Raw genomic sequence first — 13,401 nt, forward strand, 5'->3', positions numbered from 1 at the left:
CCTATGCTGGTTGACTGGTTTTAGCTGGTCGACAAGCCTGGTTTTTGAGGGGTTTTGGCCATTTCCAGGCTGGTTTCCTGCCATTTCCAGCCTGGCCTTAGCTTGTCATGCTGGAAAATGACCAGCTAAAACCAGCTTGACCAGCCTATCCAGGCTGGGAGCCCAGACAAAACCAGCCATGTCCAGCTTAAACCCGGCTGGTCAAGCTGGTTTTAGCTGGATTTTGCTGGCCATGTAAACCCCTGTAAAACCAGGCTGGTCAACCAGCTAAAACCAGCCAAACAGCCTAGGCTGGTTTAAGTTGGATTTTTCAGCAGGGAAGTGGTTTTAATTTAAAGCTTCATATATTTCTTTAATCTGTTGAACAAAGTTGAAAACCTGTATCCACTGCATTCCATAGTAGGGAAAACAAATACTATGGAAGTCAATGATTACAGGTTTGTTCAACAAAACAGAGACTCATGAAGGTTTGAAAAGGGTGAAGTCTTTTTGGGTGAACTATCCCTTTAAAACGGATCGACTTTCTCATCGCTACCTGATCGCTACAGTGAAGTCTGGCACAAACTTACCAACGTCTGCCTTCCACCCAATCAGCCATCCGAACGTCATTGTACCTGATTAATATTCATGAGCCAAGCCTTTACAGTAGTAGGATTTGCAAATCGGTCTGGCGGACTGTAGGGTGTTGTACTGCCGTTTTTTTACCAGCAGTGGACAGCAGCAAGCAGCAACAGTCTCTCCAGAGGTGGATGTGGATGTGTGTGGGATTGAATCAGGGCGAACTGGGCTCTGCCACTGTCATAGAGAACAGCACAGAACACTCATACAATAGCGAAAAAATGGCTACTGAGTCGATATCAGCCTGCACCGGATCCAACTTACTACAGCCAATAAGCAAGATGACCAACCTTCCCTTAGACCAGGTACATTTCTCTTATGTCTGTGTTTGTGAGATGAATGTTGAGGGCACAAAACCCTCATCACAGCTTTCGTTGGCATCCAGGTCCTTTCTACAAGCCCCGTGCACGAAACAATTTGGTAAGGACAAAGAAAACGTTGCATTTTTAATGTTTCCTTCCGAAATTCATGACGTCTGCGTGAGCAGTCGCACATTTCCGTCGGATACTGTTGATGGTGTGCTCGTTAAATGTGTCATTTGCGTGATGAAATGGACGATAAAGAGCTCGAGGATTTGCCAGTGTGGACATGGCGAATTGAATTCGGATACATTGTAGATTAATGTAGGCGTTAATATCATAATACACGGTAGAAAAAACACTAGTTAGTGTCAGGCACTTTTTTTTGGAAACGTCATGACGTTGTGCTACCCAAGGCATCCTTTACAATCAGTTTTATGTTGTTATCATTTATATACACCCAGTTATCATGCATGTATAGCAAAGAGGCGTGCATAAAGTGTATATGGGTTGCTTTTTATATTCCTGTGAGCTGTCCATAAAGGCAGGATTTTGTGATGAGCAAAAAATGCTATCTAGATAGGCAGCTCACTAGACACAGCTATGGCACTTCATGTACCACAGAGAATGGCAGCTTGGGTAATTGCATGGTTTTTAATGTGTTCTCTAAAAGACATGACAAACTAGCATGACTTCAGTGAAATCAAATGTCACGGTCAGTGATATTTCATTTTCTCAAAGGAACATAGAAGCATTTTTCATAAGACGCCTTGTGTGTTAGATGTGCTGCACTGATAAATATTATGCATCATATCATATTATATATCATATGATATGATTTCAGAGGAATTAGTCATTTGTTATTGTGATAGATGGAAAATACCTATCATGAGCATCAACACCTGAAATAGTCATTTCTTATGTATCTGCCTATATGGTTTTGTAAATTAATTTACACCTGTAGAATATTGTATGCATCTGTATTTCAATTGAGATGCCAAATAAATCAGAAGCCAAGCACAGAGGCTTGTTTTGGAGGGTATCTCATATTATGAATATAGATGCTGATTGTACATTTTTCTCTTGATAGATCTTAAATGAGATGTTTAGAAGGATCTCAAGTTTATATAAATTGGTTAAATTAATTTCACATCATTGACACTGAATCTTACATTTTATTGAAGAAAAGTAAGTGGCATTTGACTGACTATGGAGCGGTTAGAGCAGGGGTGCCCAAACTTTTTCTTATGAAGGGCAAAATACCAAACTTAACTGAGGGCTGTGGGGCGAAGGTACATTTAAAGTTTCCATGAGTAATCTCTAGGGCCAGACAGAATCTGCGGACATTTTTTTTTGCTATTTCTGTGGAGAATTTTGTAAAAAATCTGTGGATTTATGTGGAATGATTTTGGGAGTATCATAACTAAAAACTCAATATATGAAATGAAAGACAACACCTTTTGAACTTTTATTTAATGTTTACAATGAGAATCCATTTAGAACCACTTATTTTGTAAACAAAGCAAGTCTCACATATAATATTTCTACTAAAAAGAATCTCCTAATTTATTTAATAATAATTCAAAATACCTCGAAAACATTGTTTTAATTGTTTTAAGGAATGCAGTATATTTAAAAAATGTTTAAGGAAGTTATTACAGCAAAAACATAAACAATCCCATTATTACAATAGAGTTATTATACACGAGCTGAATACACGAAGCTGCACTTGTTTTTCCTTGATTTCCTTACCGATGTCTTGTGCATTGCTTGATATCCGTTGAGTGATAGTATTTACAGTTTTTAAAAATCTGATAAATTTACAAAACTAAAGAAATTACAAAATAAATAAATAAACAAACAAACAAAAGGTTACATTACAATTGAATTGATGATATTTGTCAAAGATATTTGCCCTGACCACCAATCCAATCCTGACCATCCATCATTCTTTCTCTCTTCTCAAATGGAACGGTTGGCCAAATCAAAGCTTAGAACGGGCCAACTTTGGCCCCCAGGACCTAGTTTGGGCATCTCTGGGTTAGAGGTTTACCATGAAACCAGACTCTTATTTATTCATTTGTTATTTATCAGACTTTTTTTCATATTTTAGCGCAGATATTTATTGGCTGATCTTTTTTCATAATTTAAAACCATAAATAGCATGAAAAGGTTGTACTGAATAATTGAATGAAGTGACTTTGAAGTGTTATGGCAGTTGCAAAATCCAATAAGTGGGTAAAATAATATATATTTTTTAAAAACAAAATAATCTATATGTAATATGAGAAAAAAAATTATAACAATAATATTAAATGATAGTACTAATGATTAGCCAATGGTAGTTTTTTTCTTTACATGCAGACACTCTAGATGTGGCTTTCTTGGGAAAGTAAACTCCTCTGTAGTGTCCTGTTGATGGAGAATATCGCTGAAGTGAGAACAGACTGTAATGTGAGCAGTGCTCGACTAGCATTGCTCTCTCTTTCCCAGACACTGGACTCCTGTTACACTTGGGCCTAAAAGAGAGAATGTCTCTAATGCGTTTTGTTTCTGGGGCAGTTTGTGGCTGATTTGGATCAGACGGTTTTCCTTGTTCCCTCTGCGACAGGATTGCTTCTTGTTCATTCTGATGTGTTTGTACACATTACAGTCGCATTCATCAAATGACAGCGCATTTCATCAGCGCTGTGGAGAGGTCACAGCAGGTCACCAGCTTCAGTGCTTTTAATATTCGCATGCAGAACATGCCGTTTCACAGCAATGGATGGTCGGGTTGTAAGGTCAAAGCCTTCAAACTGTTCAGCAGAATTTTGTCATCTTTGGCTTAAGAAAATCAACATTTTGAAACACAAAATAAATGATTAAATAATAAATTATATTAAGATAAAAAATTTAATTATATTAAGAGCCTGTGGATTTTTCTGTCAATTCCATTGTAATATTTTACTTTTACATTTGGGAAATTAGTGTTGCTTTTCAAAATAAAAGTAAGTTGACCTACATTTGTTAAAATCTTTAAAAATTAAACAGCTTTCGACTTGAATTTGATTTGAATATGAAACTGTATTTTGTTTGTAAGGGTGACGCAGTGGCGCAGTAGGTAGTGCTGTCACCTCACGGCAAGAAGGCCGCTAGTTCGAACCTCGGCTGGGTCAGTTGGCATTTCTGTGTGAAGTTTTCATGTTCTCCCTGCTCCTCCGCGTGCTCCGGTCTCCCCCATAGTCCAAAGACATGCGCTACAGGTGAATTGGGTAGGCTGAATTGGCAGTAGTGTTTGTGAATAAGTGTGTATGTGTTTCCCAGTGATGGGTTGCAGCTGGGCATCTGCTGCATAAAACAAATGCTGGATTAGTTGGCGGTTCATTCCGCTGTGGTGACCCTAGATTAATAAAGGGACTAAGCCGAAAAGAGAATAAATAAATAAATGAATGAATAAATTTTGTTTGTAAGCAGGGTCACAAAATTAAGCACCCATCTAAATCAGCCAATATTTATTGGTAATCCGCTTCAAAGCAGGGCTGCACGATATTGGAAAAATTGGATATTGTGATATAAATACAGTTTCACAAGGTGGTTTGATTAGCTCTATTTGACATCTAACAGTATTCAGGTATAAGCATGGGACGATAACCGTTTTCAAGGTATACTGCAGTTTGGAAAAGTCAAGGTTTTCCGCCAAAATTTTCTGTAATAGCGTTCCTAAGGTATGAGTAAGATTTTTTAGTTACTTTTTTTAGGACAACAGCAAAACAAATTATCGAAAGATGCTGTTTTAAATTGTAAAGAAATCTGTGTTTTTAAAAACAAATGAAGACAGCAGAAGTCAATGATTCATTTGAATTATTTAGCCTGACATGTTCACTGTTCCACTGTGAAACCGTGATATTTTATCCAAGGTTATCATACCGTCAGAATCTTATATCGGCCCATGTCTAGTTGGTATAAGATTCTGATGGTATGATAACTTTGGATAAAATATCACAGTTTCACGGTATTGTAATTACTGCTCTAAAATATGTGCTTTTTAAATGTCTGGGTAAAAAACAACAACTTTTACCCCATTTGAACACAATATTTTCACAATATATATGTTATTTTGGGGAACAATTCTAATATTTTTAAACAGTAGCTAAACATGTCAGGCTAAATAATTTCTGCTGTCTTCATTAGTTTCAAACACACGGATTTCTTTACAATTTAAAACGGCGTCTTTGGAGATCTTTTCTGTTGGAGATACTTTTGTCCTAAAAAAAAAAAAAAAAAATGAAATATACCTAATGCCGAGTTCAGACTGGTAATCTCTCCTTAAATTTTTATTTACTTTTCGACCTGATTGTGATATTGATCAGATGACACGTCAAACAGACATGAGTGCTGCTGCCAAATTTCCACTAGTTTTTTCTCCATTTCTTGGGTCCAAATAAACTGAAATTAAGCGCTTTTAACTTCTCCCCCAACCTCTGCTGGCCTGCAGGTACCCGTACAAGTGGATGCTGCTCTCTCATTGGCTGTAGGTGATTGCAGATTTTTTTTTAAACAAAAATCATTTCACACGGTGTGATTTGAATCGCAGACAGCTCCAGATATTTAGTATGCCAAATATCTCACAGGCGTCTGCGACTCATCAGAGATTCTCTCATATCGAGTCCTTGATGGTTTATATTTGTGATTGTCATGTGAACGTGCACCGATTTGCCTGTGATTTATGGCGTTTGTCGGCGATTTCTCAAAACCTGTCAGCGAGTCAAAATCAGGGCTAAAATCATGCAGTCTGATCAACTCTGCATTAGGAACGGTATAACAGAAAATTTTGGTGGTTTTAAAACCTTGACTTTCCAAACCGTGGTATACCTTGAAAACGGTTATCGTTCGATGCCTATTCAGGTACAGAAATTGAATAATCACAATGCAAAAAAATGCATGCGATGTGACTATTGCAGATGCGCACATCGATGCTGAAACAATATATTGTGCAGCCCTAGTTCAAAGTATTATATTGTAAGTGTCAACATTTCTGCATCCTTGTTGTTTTAGAGAATCAAATGAGAATAAAAAATATTTTATTAATTTTATTTTATGGAATAGTGATATAGTTTTATATATAGCATTTATTGATTATAGCCCACAGCATGATGATAATAATAATAATAATAATAATAATAATAATAATAATAATAATAATAATATATTATATTTAAATGTGTTAGTGTATATAGTGCTCAGCATAAATGAATACACCCCTTTTTAAATATGAATATTTTTATTAATTTCTCAGTGAATTTCTCACCGAACAGCTTTTGGATAGAAAGATAATTTATTTAAATCCATATGTTATTGCAAAAAAAAAATATTAATAAATTACAAACTATGAATTTTACTAAATTTAATTTTTTTTTTGCTTCTCTTTATTTTTTCTGTATATTAAAATTGTATTTTATTTTTCCCCCCAACATATTAATTTTGGTGTATTCATTTTTGGACTCTGATTCTAGTTTTGGCTTTGGTTGTGATGTCTAATGAAAATCCACAAATATATTATTACAAAAGCATAGAAAATATGAGTTTAAACGAGAGATCTGTGAGTTGTGAGGTCTGTACATCCCTGTGCATCAATCAATGGTTAATTCAAATATAATATTTAATGTTATTACTTTTTTTCATATACAGCATCTGCCAAATATTGTATTATTATCTTAAGTGACTATCAAAATAACTGTTGGTATGGTGTCAATAACAAATCAGTATCAGTTAATCCCTACTACATTCAGCAGTCAATTTAATTCAATTGTATTTAAAATCAACCATAATTAACCATTTTAATTAACAAATACATTTTAACCACAATAATATCACTATCGTTTCTTCATCAATTACCTGCCATGACATCAAAATAATTCACAGTTTCCATATCAGTATTTTCCTGGCATATTTGGAGATCAGGGAACAAGGATAGATCGCTGATAGTCCCAGCGAATTGAGAAGCATCGTGTTAACATTTTATGCTCTGCTTAACCATTTGACTACGAGAGGTGTTGATTTCAGGAGCTGAATGAACAAGTCAAGTGTAAGATTTTATTCTTACTAAACAATGGAACAATACTTGACTTTTGCTTAAAGATCCCGAGCCTCATTAATGCTACTGACACCGATGTGTTTTGTTGTGTGGGCCAACAAATTCTTGAAATCAGCCGATGTGCACTACCTGGTGCACTTGGACTGTTTGATTGAGTTCAAGGCTTATCCTAATAAATAATTGAAGTGGTAATCTAAGCACATTTGCGCATTTTTAGGGCTGTCTTGATTATGCATAATGCCTGACAATTACTTGTCTAAAAATCACTGCGATTATGGCGATCGATTGTCTGTTTTTGGGTTTTGTCAAGGTTTTTTTTTAACAAAATAACTTGAAACTATTTTGATTATGTCTTTTGTAAGTTGTCACTTTGTTAAATGTTAAAGTACTTTTATACATCTTTATGCTAGAAACCATGAAAACAAACTTATTTTTTTAAATCAACTTGTAATAAATCTTATTTTTCTTCTATTTTAATGAATTTTATGCAGTAAAGGACAGGCAAACACTGCAAAATACTTTGCTAATATATGAATAGAAAAAGTCTTGGTTTATGGCTTACCCCGTCGCAAATAGCGTCTAAAATCCAACACAACGAAAATAGTTTGATTACGGTGTTTACACGTCTGTACTGCACTTCAATAATGCAACTAAAATAAAAATGCTCCACTTGTCTTAATTCCATTTTTATTTACAACGATTATGACTTTCAGCATATCAAAAGTGCCATTTCATCACATGGTTGTGAACCATGGTTAATGCGCAACACTGAGGCCAGTCTGGGTTGCCAGATGTGTGCAAAGCTCGTTTTGCGATTCAGATCCAATCCTGCCTCCAATCTTCAATGCTAATTTCACGCTCTCTCATAACATCACAACTCTCGAGACGTCTTTTCACCTCAACGGCAAATTCACCTCATCTCGATTTAATCTTGTGAGATCTCATCATATGGTATCTCGTCACACCCTAACGACTGCAATTCTGGATGAATTGAGCAGAATGCTTGATCTAACCTCTCTACCAAATTAATTAACAAAAATGACCAAATAAAAATTTGTCAAGACAAATACATTGAGACCAATATAATTTGGTCAAATATATTGCAAATCACTGTAAAAAAAAGTGATGTTACTTTACTTTAAAAACTGAGTAAAATAAAAAAAATGCAAGTAGGGATGCTCCGATCGATCGGCCAAAGATCGGTATCGGCCGATAATCAAATTTAATGACTCTATCGAGCCAATTTGGCCGAACTCATGAACCGATCGCAAGTGTTCATTTACGAGTTTACAACTGTGAACGATCGCACCTATAATATATACAGATGTGGAGCAACCTCTGTTTACGGTCTTTTGGTTAATAACAGTAGTAAAGCAGCGGTGGTATAGTTACTTTGCACTTTTCATTGCAAGACTAAATACACATTTTTATTCACTTAGACAAGAAAAATGACATAAGAAAATGAAGTGATGTTTAAAACTTCTGTTTGAGATTATATGTCATTAAGATTATCTTTTCTTACCCCATTGGCTAATAATTTTGCTTGTTTTAAGCAAACATGCACTTAATTTTGAGGTGGTTTTTTTTCAGAAAACAAGACTAATTTCTCTTGCTATTTCATGGGTCTAGTATGTATCTTGATTTAAGATTTTATTTTAGATATTCGGATTGAAACCAGGACAAAATTACTAAGTTTGTTTTTGTTTTATTATTATTATTATTATTATTATTATTATTATTATTATTATTATTATTATTATTATTATTATTATTATTATTATTATTATTATTATTATTATAACAGCTCAGGGATGTTCAAGGACAACATGTTTGTGCACTTTCTAAAGATTTTAGTTCTGTTTTTGAATAAAGAGTTGGAATTTTTTTTTATCCGATTCATCAATTAAGCGAAAAATAATCGACAGATTAATCAATTATTAAAATAATCGTTAGTGATGATATTATATTGTTATTCTGGCGTTATATAATGAGTGGCATAAAATGGTCTTAAAAGGACAATAAAATCATTTATCTCAATATATTTTGGTGCAATATATTGTACAACAAAAATAGATATCGGGACAGGCCTGACCTATAACATAGATCTGTTAAATTGACTTAAATTTTATATTTTTAGTTCAATACTTTTACACCATTTTAAGGCAGCAGGTTTAGTCTAAGTAAAGTTCATTTTAAATAGCTTCAAAAGCATTGTGTTTACTCGCTTTTTAGAGTAAAGCCAACTAATCTTTTTTTTTTTTTTTTTACTATTTAGCAACTAACATGGGTATTCTTGAATTGAATTCAATTAGTAATTTCTGAATGTCTGAGTCCTGAATAGGTGCTTTCTGAACAATACAGTTTTTATGGGAGAAGAGGCAATGTATTTGTGTCCTACAGGAAAATGAAGCCTCTTTGCTAATTACTCAAGGAGAGAACATTATTCCCTTGTGTGGCGCAGTGGAGACCAATAATTGATTTGATTCAGTGAGCTGATTTATGGGCGAATTTGACTTTTATTTACATGTAGTTGCAGAAACGATCATTTACACGCTCAAAAGTATAGTCTCAAGCTCAGTCAGGCTGTTCAGTGAGTCATATGTTTCTTTGGATCCTAAATTGGCAAGGCGCTCGCTCGAATTGGAAAGCGCTTGATCATTTTTCTTCATTGAGTAATGTGGAGCAGTGGAGTCTCTGAAGGCTGAGTCTCTCACAAGAAGATGCAGATTAATTTAGCAGGTCTCCTGGGGATAAGAATCCTAGTGTGAAAGTGTTTTAGAGACTGCGGTTTACCCTGTTACTCAGCATTTTCTCTTATGTGCTGGAGGAAAACAAATCCTCGCGTTGCCACATGCTATTTTGTGGATTACATAACAAACGAGGGCCATCCAAGAATTGTGTGTGCAACCAAAGGTAGGCCAGAGAAATGCTGTTTTATTAAGTAAAAGACATTTAAAACATTTTTAAATATCTTTAGAAACAATTACATTTAATTTAATCCAAATGCTGATGTTTAACTAATTGAAAGTTCTTCATATTTATTATGTTTATATTTCTATATATTTCTGTCTTTGTCACAAGATTGGTATAGCCCAGAAAGTTTTCAAGTTTTATTGCGAGTGTAATGCATTAATACCTTGAAAAAGACCTCAGTAATAAATGAGTCTGTATATATAAATTAGGGATGTCTAGATCCGATCATGTGATCGGAAATCGGACCTGATCACGTGGTTTCAGACTTGATCGGAATCGGATGTTACCTCCTGATAAGAACTCGAATATGTATGTTCTTTTATTGTCATTATTTTTTTAGCACATCAATAGTTATGCTGTGGCACAGAGTTAGACCTCTCTCTTGACTTAACACAGAAACAGCAACGCATGCGGCATGACATCACTTTGTTGCAGAGACACTATTGGTTAAATGCTGGCGGAGAGCGCGAGTATGTCTGCAGTCTGGAGGTATTATAAAGTTGATGACGACAACGTTGCCATAGCAAACTGTGAGATATGTGAACTTGGGATTGCCTGCCGGGTGTTTTAAGTTGAGGTGCTATTTGTTTTCATATTCGATTTTTTTAAAAAATATTTACTGTTGCACTAAACCTCCAAAAGTAAAGAAATTAAACGTTAAAATAAGGTGAATTAAACAAAAAATAAGGATCATCCTGGATCTGTTTCTTCGCTCTTTTCTTTTTAATGTATTATAGAAGTATCGGATTGGGTTTCGGTATCAGTAGATACCCTGAAATCAAATGATTCAGACTTAGATCGAGGGCAAAAAAATCTGATCGGAACCTCCCTAATATAAATGTTGGGTCAACAATTGTTTCTTAAATGGTTTCGTCTTTAGTCTTGACAACTTTTTTGCAGTTGTAGAAAAGGATTATATTATCTTTTACCTCAAACAAGAATTACTGAGCTGTTTAGGGAGAGGTCATTTTTATGAAATTTCTTTGTCTGAACGGCCAATCCTGTCATGAAGATTGCTGCAGAATCCATCTAAATTCAATAATAATGTCATCTGATCTATAACTGATGCTAAGTGCAAGCAACGATAACTGATGTTCATTCTGCTCTATTCCCTGTCCATTTCTATGATGAATTAAACAATTTTTGCTTTTGTAAGCCAAAGACAAAAGCTCATTCAACCTTTGTTTAACTGTGATTTGCTATTTTGGCCTCTATTGGAGTCATCCATCTTATCCAGATCTTTTCAGTAGCATCACTGGCTTAGTGTTATGTAATGGTTACCCTTACCTGCTCAGTTGACAGGAGCATGAGAGCACCATGTGCATTAGCAGCATAGATAAATAATTGAGCATCTAATGCACTGTTTGGAAGGAGCACTTAGTTCTCAAGAGCGATTTAATCATCGGATAACTGCTCGTCATGTTATTCCAATGCCGTAGCCAAGGTCAGATGTTTGGTTATAAAGATTAATGGGTTAAGTGTTGTAAAGTTTGCCATGCTACACATGGTTCTTGCTTAGATAGTATGATTGACCCTGGTGGTCCTATAGAACTTCGTTGTTAAAAGTTTGGATTTCAGATGTTTGATTTGTGAATGGGTGATGGTGGGAAAATGGACAACCCTGTGGATGTAGTGACCATTTGGCAAGAATTATATTAGGGCTGCACGATGCTGGAAAAATAGTACATTGCTATATATTGTTTTTTTCTGCGATATACAGTTGAAGTCAGAATTATTAGCCCCCCTTTGAATTTTCTATTTAAAATATTTCCCAAATGAAGTTTAACAGAGCAAGGAAATTTTCACAGTATGTCTGATTATATTCTTTCTTCTGGAGAAAGTCTTTATTTGATTTTGTTTCGGCTAGAATAAAAGCAGTTTTTAATTTTTTTAGAAACATTTTAAGGTCAATATTATTAGCCCCTTTAAGCTATATATATTTTCAATAGTCGACAGAACAAACCATCATTATACATTAACTTGCCTAATTACCCTAACCTGCCTAGTTAACTTAATTAACCTAGTTAAGCCTTTAAATGTCACTTGAAGCTGTATAGAAGTGTCTTGAAAAATATCTAGCCAAATATTATTTACTGTTATCATGGCAAAGATAAAATAAATCAGTTATTAGAAATGAGTTATTAAAACTATTATGTTTAGAAATGTGTTGAAAAAAATCTTCTCTCCATTAAACAGGAAATTTGGGAAAAAAATAAACGGGGGCTAATAATTAGGGGGTCTAATAATTCTGCCTTCAACTGTATATTGCGATAGGAATTTAATTTCACAGGATGACTTCAATAACTCTATTTGTAAAGCATTCATAATTTTACTCATAATTTGTATCGGTGTGAATCTGCACACAATAGAATAAGCAAATTACAAGCACAGATGCAGTAGAATAGAACAAAGATCAAAATGAAATAAACAGTCTTTTATATTTATCTGTATAGCCTAAATGTTGATTTAAACTTTTGCGTCAAGTGGAAGTGGATGGTTTTAATTTAGCTTTTGCACAGTCGCATATCCTTCGCCATGGCTGACACTGATCCTTAGGCACACCTCTTAAAATATATAACTGCACATCGCCTTGTTGCATAGCACAAGCTCTGTAATTGGTCTGCTTGGTAGCAGTGATGAGTATGGGTGGGACCTAGAGCTGCGGGAGACCAGCAAGCCCATTGAGGTGAATGTTTAAAACATGTCGAGTCCCATGAAGAAGCTCCAGATGTAGACTTTTGTTTTGTGTTAACCTTAAGATTAAAGTCGTTGCACGTCTGCGCGTTCCTACCTTTGAATGAGCGAGTTTTAGCTAATTGTACATTAAGGTAGCATTACAGGTATTTCCCTTGACAAAACTCAACACAGAGGAACATAAAACCCGCTGCCAGCTAGCGTTTCGGAAATGTTATTGCAAAGCAACACAAACAGAATGCAGAAGTATAAATGCACTGCTATGTGCAAGGCATGCACCGTGAATTAAAGCGATCACTCGATGCAGAAGTATAAATCAGCCTTAGTATTGAGGTACAGAAATTCAATAATCTAACGTAAAATAACACAGTAAATTAGTCTAAGGACGAATGTTTACAAACAACAATAGACACAACATTAAAGTTCCATCTTAATAAATAAAAATTGACCTTCAGCAACAGCCTTTTGCTCTGGAACAAATAAACATTGAGACAAAGGACTGATATGCTTATTACAAATGAAATCTCATATTTAATCACCATCGAGATATACATCAGAGCCAGTGGTAGATTCCAGAAGAGAACGCTGAGGTAAGGCTGTTCTTCTGGCTTAATAAATTGCATATTTGAAGTCTAAATTTAGACTTTCTTTCTTAAAAACAGTTAAAGCTGCAATATGTTACACCATTGCAGTAATATTTGTACATTTATTGAGTTTAATTCTTGCTGTGAGAAAAGCTAC

The 13,401-nt window shown here is 34.9% G+C and overlaps 1 protein-coding gene across 1 annotated transcript in view; it reads left to right on the top strand.

Annotated features, from left to right (window-relative positions):
- The first annotated feature begins 657 nt into the window (after positions 1–657).
- mboat2b (membrane bound O-acyltransferase domain containing 2b) overlaps positions 658–13,401 on the top strand; it is a 63,920-nt gene continuing 51,176 nt past the window's right edge. Inside the window, 1 exon segment of the mRNA XM_056481718.1 lies at positions 658–923. Within this exon segment, the coding sequence (XP_056337693.1) occupies positions 750–923 (174 nt within the window). The 5' untranslated portion in view covers positions 658–749.

This window comes from Danio aesculapii, chromosome 20 (genome assembly GCF_903798145.1).
Source record: "Danio aesculapii chromosome 20, fDanAes4.1, whole genome shotgun sequence".
In the NCBI taxonomy this organism is placed as follows: domain Eukaryota; kingdom Metazoa; phylum Chordata; class Actinopteri; order Cypriniformes; family Danionidae; genus Danio; species Danio aesculapii.